The sequence below is a fragment of the Diaphorina citri genome, unplaced genomic scaffold (assembly GCF_000475195.1).
Source record: "Diaphorina citri unplaced genomic scaffold, Diaci psyllid genome assembly version 1.1 scaffold168, whole genome shotgun sequence".
In the NCBI taxonomy this organism is placed as follows: Eukaryota; Metazoa; Arthropoda; class Insecta; order Hemiptera; family Psyllidae; genus Diaphorina; species Diaphorina citri.
The window spans coordinates 41482-56624 of record NW_007377605.1 but is presented as its reverse complement, the minus strand read 5'-3'; the positions used below and the strand labels follow the sequence as shown (position 1 = coordinate 56624).

General features: G+C 38.4%; 1 protein-coding gene and 1 long non-coding RNA gene across 2 annotated transcripts in view; both read right to left on the bottom strand.

Moving 5' to 3' along the window:
* Positions 1 to 569: 569 nt before the first annotated feature.
* LOC113465832 overlaps positions 570 to 15143 on the bottom strand; it is a 46209-nt gene continuing 31635 nt past the window's right edge. Inside the window, exon 2 of the mRNA XM_026820694.1 lies at positions 570 to 836. Within this exon, the coding sequence (XP_026676495.1) occupies positions 705 to 836 (132 nt within the window). The 3' untranslated portion in view covers positions 570 to 704. The remainder of the gene's footprint in view (positions 837 to 15143) is intronic.
* Positions 12805 to 13356, bottom strand: LOC113465833. The gene is made up of 2 exons (XR_003390423.1): positions 13105 to 13356; positions 12805 to 12934 (listed from the first exon to the last, which is right to left on the bottom strand). It is a non-coding gene; the product is annotated as an uncharacterized LOC113465833 (long non-coding RNA).

Here is a 15143-nt window from a genome sequence, read left to right as displayed (position 1 = left end):
CACAAGCCCCACAGCCACAGCGACCGCAACTTTCAATATAGCATCCATTTTCCAATTTGGTATCACAGCACTCCCAAACACAGTGCCACACACAAGCCCTACAGCCAGAGCGACCGCAACATTCAATAAAGTGTTCATCTTAGTTGAAGTTTATTGGATTAAAATTAAAACTTTCATAAATACAAATTTAAAATTTTAGAAATTCTATACTGATTTGGAATGAACTAATACTGAGAATACGCTGGCCAGCTAGACTCGTTTGGCTGAAATTTGTATTATTTCATTTCTAATGATTTTTCCTTTAGTTCGTCTGACTGTTCGTTCCACCATAACTGTAGTCCGATTTTGTTTAAATTTGGCAAACATGAAAGACACCTACAAAGGGACGGTTATCCATTAACCTTAGGGCGGGGTAGGGTCTTGGCAATCTATTACATTCACAGCATTTGGTTAAGCTCATATAACTCTACATAATTTCTAATGATTTTTCCTTTAGTTCGTCTGACTGTTCGTTCCACCATAACTGTAGTCCGATTTTGTTTAAATTTGGCAAACATGAAACACACCTACAAAGGGACGGTTATCCATTAACCTTAGGGCGGGGTAGGGTCTTGGCAATCTATTACATACACAGCATTTGGTTAAGCTCATATAAATCTACATTAGGTGGGTACTGGGTAAACTGGGTTCTGCGTATGAATGTATTAGCAAAGCTTTATGAAGGGATTGTTTGTTCTTACCAATGCGAGGAACTTTAGGAGGGAGTTGTCTTCTTTTCTCTTGAACTTCTTGCTGGGAGACGTGGGACAAATTGTGGACCGCCATGTTTCTGTACTCTGTGAACAAGAAGATGAAAATGGGGGCCATTGGAAAAAGTCTACTCAGACATGTTCGTTCTCGGAACGGCTGGCTTCCCCTATCCTGTCTTCCTTATCTCTTCGATTTCAGGACGATAAGACCTTAGCAGTTACAGTTCCCTCTGTCAAACCACTTGCACGTAATATTCGCAGATTCGCACACATTCCTAATTCGGCCAAACAACGTGAGTTTTCGAACCTAGTTTTCCAGTTTTAATATGGACGCTAATGAAGTATATTGAGGTATCATATGGTAATTAGGTATCATCATATTCATCATAGGATAATTGATTATGATAATCAGATTCATCGATAAGCCAATTACCTACATAGGTCAGCGGTTAGCAAACTTTTTTTTTGCGAGGCCCCTTTTTCACTTTCCTTATCCTACAGGAAGGAAGGTAATGTAATCGGGTCAAATTTTCGATGGTCAGTTTTTATTTAAATTGTGAAGGCTCCGCGGCCCCTTTACTGTATGTGAAATACAAAAATCAACTAAAAATACCTACAAAGGTAGTATCCACCGTATCATTCTTATCTCTGTTTTGCTAATCTTTTCTAATCCTTTTCCATTCTCTCTCAACTCACGTGTACTCACATGCTTTCTAGGAAGACTTTAGTCGTGACAAAGTCGCAGTCCGTACAAAATGTTTCATGGAATTTACATAGGTATCCACTATCCATCTAGAACAAATACAAAAATCAACTAAAAATACCTACAAAGGTAGTATCCACCGTATCATTCTTATCTCTGTTTTGCTAATCTTTTCTAATCCTTTTACATTCTCTCTCAGTTCACGTGTACTCACATGCTTTCTAGGAAGACTTTAGTCGGGACAAAGTCGCAGTCCGTACTTTTACAAAATGTTTCATGGAATTTACATAGTATCCACTATCCATCTAGAACAGCGATTTTCAACCGGGGGTACGTGAGAGAGCCTCCGGGGGTACGCGAAAAATAATAATAATAATAATTGTGTAATGGTGGACACGAGCAAAATTTGAGTTTTGACGGCTTATCAGTGAAGTACAGTCCCAAAAAGTCCTGAATTTTGAGCCCAAGGTACTGAAGTACTGAATTTCTTTCAAAAGGTACTGAGTGTGTGTTTATAAGTCAGTAGTAATGGCACACATCAACCTAGGTATGGGTACCCGGTACTCATTATGATGGTGGCGGGGGTACGTGACATTAAATTCCGGTACCCCAGGGGTACGCGGGCGAAAAAAGGTTGAAAACCACTGATCTAGTTTATCATTCCTATCTGTGTTTTGCGTAACTTTCATCATTATAATCCTTTCCTTTATCTCACCAGTCTCAACTCACGTGTTTTCACATGCTTTCCCCCCAAGACATTAGACGCGACAGAGTCCAAGTCTGGATTTTCTCTCCATAACAATCGTATTGTGGCCAACAATAGAATTCTGAATGCGTTATCTAAATCTGCGAGTAAACCTCTCACCTCAACAATGTACTCGTGAAATACAGCTATACTTTGTCTAATGTAATCAGTAATTTATATTGAGACAGTACTTTGGGCCTGGAAGTTCACCGCCCTGAAGACAGGTGGTTCGAGTCCAAATACCACTCTATGTCCCAACAGGAGGGTTATCCAGATACCAACCACGGACCAGGTTGCTCAACTTAATGATCTGACAGAAAATGGTACAAGGTTACAAGGTACATTCAACATTGTAAAATCGAACTCGTGTGCTATGATGTCTATGCCATTGGTTCCTTGGTTATTTTCTCACAAATTCTGCTACCTTTGTTTGGAATTGGACCTGGCATATGGTCATAAAATGGCATGAAGGCTTCAAGATTAGAGTTCAGGCCGTGTGTGTTTCGATAGGATAAGAATTTCTGAGAAATCAGTCAGACGGCACATGTATTGTATCTAGGTGTCTAAATTTAGCTCGGTGACACCTGAGACCAAGGTGGTTCCAGCAGTTTATCAGTTCAGGTCCCGATAAAGATGGAACTGAGGGTGAAGTAGACCATAGAGTCATAGCCTATAAGGAAGGTTTACATGCTGAATCCATTTGCACAAACCGGCTGGTGCAAACCGGTTTGCACAAGTAAATCGTAGCTTGTGAACGCAGGCTTGAAGTTTGCACAAACCAGAAAAACTTTTTTTTTAAACTTCATCAAACGAAATGGTTAACACAAATTCACAGACGGAGAAAATCAAGTTCAACACAATTCTCATGATTGATTGAGATGAATGAGTTAATGATTTTGACGCGTGTTCCGACCCCATTCATTGATCACATGAGAAAACTCGACAGTTTTAATGTCTATTTATTCAATTTTATTAAAAACAAAATGTATTAAACTTGTATAAAATTTCAAAGAGAGAAATACAAAATTATCAAAATTTATTTGATTTAAAATTTTCTTTCTACTTATTAATCTTTTTAATCCAAGAGCGGTCAGCGAACAAGTGATCATTTAGAAGAGAACTAAATGAGAATTATGCTTCTGAACTTTGATAAGGAAGATGATGAGTTGGAAATAATCACGAACACAGAAAAAAAGAAGATAAAAATCCACAGAATTAACAAATCATGGTTTTTCCCGTGGGTCTTGAAGTCCTTCAAGGCCCTCTCGGGGGCCGCGGACCCCAGTTTGGGAATCGCTGACCTAGGTGAAACCCACTATAAGCAAATGTAGGCTGAATATGAATACCTAGGCTGACATCAGATATGTTTAGACATCATTATTGAATAAGCTGATATCAGATATACCTACCTACATATGTTAAGACATCATTATTTTTACCTGAGTGCATACAACATCCCAGATTATGTTGATTGGTGTTGACGCACTTTAATCAATTAAAATAATAAAAAAGAAATAAATAAATGTTTTTACCCATAACAAGGAGTTTTTTTTTTTTATTCTTTTTTTTTCGCATGCCATGCTTCGTGGCATGCGAAGAAGTTTGGCATAAATTGAGATTCAGACAGGCAGGTAATGGTCACTGGGCAGATAATTATGTACATATTATGCCTTATGCCTACATATTATGCCTATCTAGTTACTTACATATATTTTTTTTTTTTTTTTAACATATACATCTCTTTATTTCATATAATATACATAGGTACATGACAAATTAGGAACACATTATTATAGAAATAAGGAGACGTTACCCCTTGTCTAAACCTCAATACATAATGTATTGAGGTTGTGTCGACTAAGGGGGAATCATCAGCCTAAGAAGATAGTTATAAAAAAAAAGAGAAAAGCGGAAAAAAAGAAGAAAGAAAGAAAGGAAAAAAAAAAAGATGAGTTTCCATTCTTTTTCCCAACATTATTTCAAAATGAATTTAGATGGAAATATAATAAATATGCATCAACCATGACAGATCCGGGTAAACAGTCATCTTGCACATGAGACTATGACTAGGTATATTTACATCATTCCAAGAAAGTTAGAATCTTTGAAGAAGAAAACACCAAGTCTTGCCTCTTGGATGTACGACGCACAACAGATGTCCTGATAATGAACTTTCAGAAATCGTTAGTAAACATAGTAAACAACACCAACACACCCACATCCACCAACACACGCGAACCAGGCGAAGAGATCAACATTCCAAGAGAGCCAGAATCATTAAAGAAGAAAACAAACAACAACAATACGTCAAGATACTTTAGTGCGCAGAAACTTCCAACCTCTAAGAAACACATCCCAAAACCAACAACAAAACCATTACCTCCACATTCGCTAAAACAGATATATGTATCATTAACGGAACAGCTCAAATCAGAGATCAAAGAAGAGGGGGGAAAAGCACTAATGAAATAATGAATACCAAACACAAGAAACCAATATCCTACAAATGAGAACAGAACCAACATCAAGATGTCGAACAACACCAAAACAACGGACCTCGAAGTGCGTCACAAAGCCATAACAGAACTCAAGAGAACGAAGTTCATAGCTATGTATAAACAGAATGACAATTTGAGAGGACTTGAATCGAGGCATGACCGACCACATGAGTGCATCCCAGAATATATTAGAACTATTAAATGCCATGATTCAAATTCATGATACTTATGATATGAACAATCATGCTATTCATGATATTGAGATGTTAATTAACACATTAATATTTGATGGGAGTATGGTTCATAATTTTATTAAAATTAATGAGCTCGTAATTAAATTGGTGAAAGAAGGAGTGATATCACGAATGAAGCATAAAGTACACATGCTGGTCAAACACTCAAGATACTGCCTGCTGCGTAGTAAAAGAGATGCAAGTGTCCAATTAAGCGTAGGAGTACTTGTTAATGAAGATATAGGTAATTCAATAAAATTGTTGAAAGAACTAGTAATGTCACGACATGAATGAGAATAAAGTACTTATTGGTGAAACACTCTTGAAAGCTCACATCAATGCCGAAATTGTTGAAGCTTTGAATACAGACAGCGGACAGAAATATTCTAATCAAACAATTAAATATCGATAAAAGCTATTGAATCTGTATGCGTGACGCACTCTCGTTGCTCAATTGTTCTCTATTATCTATTAGTAATATTAGTATGTGTAGGACATACAGACAGTTCAAATTGGTTTGTATCAACAATACTATCAACCTTATTATCCAATATACTTTATTAGCTAGGTGCTGGTGATCTAACGCCTCTGACACACTTACGTGTGGTCAGATAGGACTGATAGTAGTTAGGAGATCGTTTCTTGCTTCAATTGAGCTCTTGAACCATGAACCATAAAGCAATGATAAACAAATCGATAACGCACTCTCATTGGCACAAGATTGGAAAGTAAAAACATGACCTATTCTTAACACTCTGTTGAAGTTTGATAGAGGGAACTGTAACTGCTAAGGTCTTATCGTCCCGAAAGAGAAGAAAGATTGGACAGGAGAAAGCCAGCCGTTCCGAGAACGAACCGTAACTGTTTAGGATGAAACCTGGTCTGTCAGGCTGTCGTGTGTCGGGTATGCTGGCGACAAAAGCTGCAGACCGTGGTCTCAGACGGTCTGAGAGACCGCGGTCACCCATGTATCCCCAGGTACTCTTGCAAACATGACTTTCAGCAGAAAAAAACTAGCCTAGATCCAGTCCAACTTCAAAGCTCAGTAAACTTTCGTTGGAACTGACTAACTGGCACAGATTTCATTCCAAGGACTGAACCTACGTCACGACAACACCAGTTGAAATTGAAAGTTACGCTCATTAAAATAAGGAGGACGCTGTGTACGTACGCCAATAAAGTCATGAACAAAATGTAGATCTTGTTTTTATTGTAAAACTTATTTAGGTGAATTAACTCGTTTAATTTTTAAAGGCTTTGAACTTTGAAGGAAGAATTTTACTGACGGATCTCTGAAGTCAACTACCGTCAACCACATTCCAAATGAAACAAACAAAACTTTAGCTGACGGTGATATCCTTTCTGATGACGTGACGTGACGTGACGTGACGGTAAGATTCCAACTCGATCCATCAAATGATACCGACTGCCTACGTGTATTATTCAATTTTCCTATTTTTACCACTTGAAAAATAACTCGAAAACCCCCTTGTTTGTCTATACGTTCCACACCATCATTTTGTTTATTTTTCAAAAAGATTTATTTGACACAAAATTTACGACCATGGGGAGTCATAAATAAAGACAATTTATGCTGAAAAACTCAAATTGTCCACGTAAAAACATAATACATAATATTACATTATATACATAATAACAAACAATACCTATGTATGTACCTATTTATTAATGACGAAGAAGATCATGTTGTTGTAACTAATGACGTCAGAGAACTCAGTAAGAAACTGAGAACCTTACTGGTCATAGAAACTGACCTCATATAGAAGTTATAGTATAACTACATACTACATAGTAGTTATTTACATATTAATGACTGTAAAAATATCCTCCAGGTGTACGCATAACGTACTTAAGTGATCTACGTATGAAAACCCCTATGCAATAGAGTAGTCACTAGTCATTGTAATCCATTACATCGACTACTATACGTATAATGGATGGTAAGATTCAGGCCCGTTCAAAGCTTAATCAGACTTTCGGGCTAAAGGTACACGAACACTTTATCCGTCAAGGATACGTTCGGTCACCGTTCTGTCACCTTACGGTTGTTGTTTTTTCCCCTCGCTAAAGAATTAGTAAAGATCGAGTGCGAAGGGCATCCCCTCATAAAATTTTGTACAAACAGCCCAAAAAAACACCCTAGGGCTGATTGAGGGCTGACGAAAAACGCCGACCCCGTCTGAGCACGGGAAAAGGCGAGAGAAAAGAAGAAGAGCTCATTTCATAATACTTTATATTGGATCAAATGCACGACTGGCGCTCTTAAGAAGCCTGGATCATTGATCAAATGGAACCCCGCTCCCCCTATGTGAAAGACCCTGATAAGATTAGAGATATCATATTTGGGATTATGTACATAAGTACGTACTTATATAATTATGTAATTAATTACATACCTGACCTACGTAAAGTCCGATGCAATAGACATGTAACCTATGTCACTTGATTGAGGAATTTCTCACAGGTAACACTCACTTACGAGTGTTTCTCTTACATAATTCAGTGAAATGATTTCCTAGTAAGTACCTTACTAACAGGCACGTTGATAATCTTCAATGCTTCGTACGTAAGCATTTTTCTAGTACCTACCCGTACTGGGGTACTCGAGGAAATGAGGAATTCTTTTCACTATTAATCACCTTATTTGCCAGCCTAGTTAGCTTGGTTGGTAGTGCGTCTGCCTTGTAAGCGCTAGGCCGCGGGTTCGATTCCCGCCCGGGGCGGATTTTATCCTGATGGGATAATGTTCGTTCTCGGAACGGCTGGCTTTCTCCTATACAGGCCAGCCTAGTTAGCTAGGAGGGTAGAGCACCCTGCATTGTAAGCGCTAGATCGCGGGTTCAGTTTCTGCCCGGGCCGAATGCTTGAGAACGGAACACTTTTGACTTTTGGGCGGCCAGAAGCCATGGGTAGGGTTACACGTAGTAGTCCAAGGTATTCGAATTGACTACTTAATTAATCAATCAACCAATTAACTAACCTTTAAACATTAAGAAAGCTAACATTATGTGATCAAAATACCAAAGAAATTAGAATGAAATCCCATGCCTCCAGTTGGGATTCGAACCAGAAGTTCTCCTATTAACCAACCGTCTAACCACAATATAACCGCTACCAAGACAGGCATCAAAACATCAAATATTAAATAATAAGCGACAGTAGTTACCACGTTACCAGTTAGATCTGAAAATAAGGAAATTCTACGCAATTCCCTACGTCAAACTTAAATTAACTATGGTTTTTACGAGCTTACAATGAGATTTAAAATGTATGTATTTTGGCGGGTTTTTGTGTTTTTCGTACGTACCTACCTATCTTTTTAAACTTTTTTTTGTAATTTTTTCTGTTTATTAGTCAGTTCCCGTATTCCCAAATCTATAGTATCTAAATGATACTATAGATTTGGAAAAAAAAAAACCGGAACAAAGGCGTGTTCCGGCGGAACATTTGATTTTTGACAAAAATACGGATTGTTTCGGGAAATAACGTACGGTTGGCAACCCTAGACTGGACGCTCTGGGGACAGACACGAGTGAAGAAGGCTGGTTGTTCAGGATCCTCGCGGTGAGTGAAGGAATTCCATCTTTCCAAGCTCACTAGGCTGGAAAACCCGAGTCCCTTTCCTGATTTGGTATACTTAGGGAAAAAATGTACCTTTGTTTGAGAAAAGCTTTTACAAATGTCCACCTCAACATACCTATATGTTTAATCACTGCTGGGACTCGAACACTAGCCCCCCAGATCACTATTCCAACGTGCTATCTCTGGAAGATACTTGGTAAACTTGGAAAGAAAATAACTTTCTTAAAACGTACCAATTTGGTAATTATGCTTTATTTTTTTCTTATATTAAACGTTGCCTTCTTCTTCTTTGAAAGTTGCGGTCGCTGTGGCTGTGGGGCTTGTGAGTGGATTAAAATTGTGAGTGGATTAAAATTAAATCATAGGTAATTATGCATAAGACACGTCAATGGCAAATTTACTGAGAATTTCTATATAAGAGGAAAAACTTACTTTAAGAGTGTGCTAGATGTAGTTTTGACCGGCGCGAACGACATGTTGTAACACATACTTTTTGCGTTTAACCTAACCCTAACCTAACACTGGTCACTGCTCATTCGTGCGTTTAACCTAACCCTAACCTAACACTGGTCACTGCTCATTCGTGCGTTTAACCTAACCCTAACCTAACACTGGTCACTGCTCATTCGTGCGTTTAACCTAACCCTAACCTAACACTGGTCACTGCTCATTCGTGCGTTTAACCTAACCCTAACCTAACACTGGTCACTGCTCATTCGTGCGTTTAACCTAACCCTAACCTAACACTGGTCACTGCTCATTCGTGCGTTTAACCTAACCCTAACCTAACACTGGTCACTGCTCATTCGTGCGTTTAACCTAACCCTAACCTAACACTGGTCACTGCTCATTCGTGCGTTTAACCTAACCCTAACCTAACATTTCATCTTTGTGTTGGTCAACATGGCAATAAGGTAAGATTTCTGTACGGATTTTGTTCCCTCGTACGGTAATGTACGGTAATACACCTGTAAACACTGAAAAGATGGCCGCTGTGTTCGTCAGAGTTGTTCGTTGTTCGAAGTATCGTTGATCGTGGAAATAAGATTTCAAAGTTCGTTTTTTAAGTGTTAATCAATAAAATATGTGACTTTTTTAACTTTGCTATTTTAAAAACTTGTCAAGGAACACTCCTAAAGCAAGTATCTTCCCTCTTATAGACAGATTTTTGTAATGTCTCACGGACGCGCCTAAGATTTCAAAGTTCGTTTCTTAAGTGCTAATCAATTAAAATATGTGACTTGTTTTTACTTCGCGCCTTTTAAAACTTCACTAGGAACACTCCTTAAGCAAGTATCTTCCCTCTTATAAAAGGATTTTTGTAATGTCCCATTGACGCGCCTTATGCACAACTACCCTTTCATAAATACAAATTTAAAATTTTAGAAATTCTATACTGATTTGGAATGAACTGATTGAAAGTTGCGGTCGCTGTGGCTGTGGGGCTTGTGAGTGGATTAAAATTGTGAGTGGATTAAAATTGTGAGTGGATTAAAATTAAAACTTGTGAGTGGCACTGTGGGGCTTGTGAGTGGCACTGTGTTTGGGAGTGCTGTGATACCAAATTGGAAAATGGATGCTATATTGAAAGTTGCGGTCGCTGTGGCTGTGGGGCTTGTGAGTGGCACTGTTTTTGGGAGTGCTGTGATACCAAATTGGCTGCCAATTTACTTTCGAATGCGCTGCCAACTATTGTACCAGCAGTTGCGCCAACTATTGTACCAGCAGTTGCGCCAACGATTGTACCAGCAGTTGCGCCAACGATTGTACCAGCAGTTGCGCCGGCATTTGCCCCTTCTAATGCCGGCATTTGGCCCGATAAGGCAAAGAATAATAAACAATGAACACTTTATTGAAAGTTGCGGTCGCTGTGGCTGTGGGGCTTCTGAGTGGATTAAAATTGTGAGTGGATTAAAATTAAAACTTTCATAAATACAAATTTAAAATTTTAGAAATTCTATACTGATTTGGAATGAACTGATACTGAGAATACGCTGGCCAGCTAGACTCGTTTGGCTGAAATTTGTATTATTTTGGGTATTAATATTCAAGGCGAGACACCGGAGACACACGGATCGTGTTAACGCGGCAGTAGAACGTGTAGCAGCCAGCGGCGCGGTGATGGCACTTTAAAGGCAACTGTTCCCAATGGAACACCGAAGTTAGGCACCGTTGCGCGTGGTTAGTATTCGAATGGGCGACAATATGGACAGTTGCGTACTAACTGCTGCTGTCTTCCCAGCCCCACTCAGGCTGTGGGTGAGGTTAATGTAAAGAGACGAGGTGGGTAGCTTGTCGCCGACGAGAGGGTAAAACCTCCGTTACTCGGAGGTTTTTGTAGACAATTATTTTATTTGAACAGGAGCTATAGAACTTATTTTGGTAATAATTATTCTTTCCTTTTTCTTTTGTAGAAATATTATTTTATTTCCACTAATCAATATTGAGTTTTCCCTCGACGAGAGGGTAAAACCTCCGTTACTCGGAGGTTTTTGTAGACAATTATTTTATTTGAACAGGAGCTATAGAACTTATTTTGGTAATTATTCTTTCCTTTTTCTTTTGTAGAAATATTATTTTATTTCCACTAATCAATATTGAGTTTTTCCCCCTACTTCTTCAGTAGGAAGTAGGTACTAGGTACCTCAGGTTAAGCAACGCTGGGTCTGGTTTTAGTACGGATGTCAATCACTTGTCACTCACACAAAACCCGACCACTCACTCTCATAATGTGGCCGAGTCTTTCCAGTCAAGGCTAAGTTGTACTGGGTGGATCAGAGATATTTTTAAGAGGTTTGACGTCACTGTATAACTGCTAAGATTTTCGGTGACGGGGGTTTTTACCCTATAATAGATCAGTTGCGCTTACTTGGGTGATGTTTCAAAGTCATGGAACAGGAAAAATGAGGACCAACGGAATTTTTCTTTTTCTTCTACGACTTCTATTTATCACAGGCTCTTATTTTGTCTCCTTACTGTGGACCGGACTCCAAAAGTTCGAGGCATCCACCACCCCAAATCCTGGACACGGCCCTGTGATGGGGTAGGTAGCTAGTCGTCAAATGGAGAGTAAAACCTCCGTCTAGTGGAGGTTAGTGGAGTGACCCTCCACTTTTACCCTCCGTCACTAAAAACCGTAACTGTGACGTTGATCCTGTACTTAACCAAATCAAAAACAACTTTCATTACAAGAACAGTTTGCGTAGAAAATAACTCATTAAAAAGATGGGATTTTATTAATAAACAATTGCTGTTATTAATAAAACAGTTTGCGTAGAAAATAACTCATTAAAAAGAGGGGATTTTATTAATAAACAATTGCTGTTATTAATAAAACAGTTTGCGTAGAAAATGACTCATTAAAAAGATGGGATTTTATTAATAAACAATTGCTGTTATTAATAAAACAGTTTGCGTAGAAAATAACTCATTAAAAAGATGGGATTTTATTAATAAACAATTGCTATTATTAATAAAACAGTTTGCGTAGAAAATAACTCATTAAAAAGATGGGATTTTATTAATAAACAATTGCTATTATTAATAAAACAGTTTGCGTAGAAAATAACTCATTAAAAAAATAGGGTTTTATTAATAAACAATTGCTATTATTAATAAGGTAAATCGTGAAGTTTGACGTCACGGCATACGCTCCCGTAGGCGATGACGTCATAATTCATGACTCCCGCTTCGTTTATTTGTGCATAGAAAATGACTCATTAAAAAGATGGGATTTTATTAATAAACAATTGCTGTTATTAATAAAACAGTTTGCGTAGAAAATAACTCATTACAAAATAGGGTTTTATTAATAAACAATGGCTGTTATTAATAAATGCTCTATTTACATAAACTAGGTTCAAAAATAGCTACGTGAGACGGTACCTATAACTTTCGCACTTTCATTATCTTATCTTGCTTTTTGTTTTAACTAATGGCTTCGTTTGTAATACCATTGTAACTTGTAACCTTTCTATTTGTGTTTTGTAGTGTAGGTACTTGGATTTAATTTTTACAATAATAGGAAGTAAAAGGAAGATTAGACTGATTCGAGAAAAGCCAGCCGACTTCAAAGTTTCCGCCAAAGTCTTATGTATATGTAATTAAAAACTTGCACTTCCCTTATCCTGTCTCCTCGCCTTTTTCCAAGTTCAGATGGGGTCGGCGTTTTTCGTTAGCCTCTCAATCAGCTCTAGGGTGATTGCTTTGGGCTTACATTTGGTTTAGGCTACAAAAATTTTACGAGTGGACGTCCTTCGCACTCAACCTTAGCTTTTTTTTTAGCAAGGCTCCCTCTGTTTACAGCCCCCCCAGCCAGACCATCCAAAATGGACATTTTTTGAAAGTCTTTTGTGCTGTCTATAGAAGGATAATACAAACGATTTTGTGCTTTATGAACTAACCTTCCGGCGTTAACCTCGCCTAGTGGTTACCTTCCACTCAAGAGTCTATTATTATATGGTCCAATTATACTGTGTGTCAGTTGAACATTTTTTGTGGAGGGATGATATGAAAGTCTTTTGTGCTGTCTATAGAAGGATAATACAAACGATTTTGTGCTTTATGAACTAACCTCCTTTTATATAAGCCACATCTTGTACGCGTACTTTTCACAGCACGTAATCTCCTACTTACGTATCTATCGTACGTACGTAACAACAGAATTACCTACGAAACCTACGCAAGTGGTGAGTTATTTATTGCTTATTATTCAACTTGATATAATCTGCAGCGCGGTCATTGATAACGAAATGAGCAAGTGGTAAGGAATTAAATTTATTCGTCTTAAGGATTTATTCGACTGGAGGATTAGCTCTTTTTCCTGATAAGGTACAGCCCCCCCAGCCAGACCATCCAAAATGGACATTTTTTGAAAGTCTTTTGTGCTGTCTATAGAAGGATAATACAAACGATTTTGTACAAAATGAACTAACCACCTTTTATATAAGCCACATCTTGTACGCGTACTTTTCACAGCACGTAATCTCCTACTTACGTATCTACCGTACGTACGTAACCACAGAATTACCTACGAAACCTACGCAAGTGGTGAGTTATTGCTTATTATTCAACTTGATATAATCTGCAGCGCGGTCATTGATAACGAAATGAGCAAGTGGTAATGAATTAAATTTATTCGTCTTAAGGAACTTGAGACTGGAGGATTAGCTCTTTTTCCTGATAAGGAAAAAAAAAAGAACTTTTTTCCAAGAGGTTTGATAGAGGGAACCGTAATTCCTGAGGACTTATAGGTCTGAAAGCGAAGAGAGAAGGAAGGCAGGATAGTAGAAATCCAGCGTCCAGCCATTCCGAGAACGGACCTTGTCTGTATAGGATAAAGTTCGCCCCCGGGAGGAAATCGAACCCGCGCCCTAGCGCTTACAAGGCAGACGCGCTTCCTTCCAAGCTAACCTGGCTGGCCTTATAATTTGAGCCTCACAAACAGGCCAACTAAAAGCCACACCGACTGTACATTATTTAAAACTCACTTGCATACGTAGTTCGCCTAGTTACTCATGCATATTCGAACATTAGTTATGCATATTAGAACATGTCTACGAGTATTATAGCCGGTATTCCGATTTATAGGTCACAAACGTCAGCCAATAGCCTCCCAGAGAAGTAAATGGTTACATTTTTCTCTAAAGGAAGGCCGTTTACACATTGATATTGCCGAGTGAGAAATGAATGCCTGTGTCCCTGTAAGTAAGTGACTTGTAAAAGTCCGGCGTTAACCTCGCCTAGTGGTTACCTTCCACTCAAGAGTCTATTATTATATGGTCCAATTATACTGTGTGTCAGTTGAACATTTGTTGAGGGATGATGGGTATTTGGGGGGTACTCGTATATTTACATCTTATCAAGTTCTTATTACACTTTTCAGACCAATACCACCCTTTATATCACGCTCAACGAGATTGGTGCAAAGTTTGAAATCTAGGTTGCTCTCTCTCTCTCTCGTGAAGAACAAGTATGTTTATATTTTATCTCTCTCTTCTTATGTATTAAAGTACAAGTACATATTCTCTCTCTCTCTCTCTCTCACACACACTGTATGTACGTCATTGAATTCAACTTCCTACTCACAGTTCTAGAGTGAGATATCAGAGATACTTCAATGTGGGACTGTGACTGTGAATATAAACAGACAAGCTACTAGGCACTACTTATAGTGTAGCTTGTAGCTGGTCTGATTCAATACTAAGTTAAGTATACCAACTTTACCAAGACTTCATAAGCCATCGCCAACCTGGTTAGCTTGGAGGGTCGCGCGTCTACCCTGTAAGCGCTAGGTCACGGGGAGGATGCCCACCCGGGGCCAATTTTTTCCCCAAGCACATAAGCTTCCCTTGGAACGGCTGGATTTCTCCCATGTCTTCCTTCTCTTTGGTTTGAAAAATTTCAAATCCTACAACATTGAAATCTGCCTGATGGTAAGTGGCTGGCCTAAGCAATTAGATCCTCGACAAAACCTGTGGTTGGGTGGAAGAGCTCCTTTTGAAAAATCCTGCCACATTGAATAGAGCCATAAAATAATAATAATAATAATAATAAAAATGAAAAAAAAAAAAAAAAAAACCATTTACCTTTTGTTTACTCCAGAATACGGGA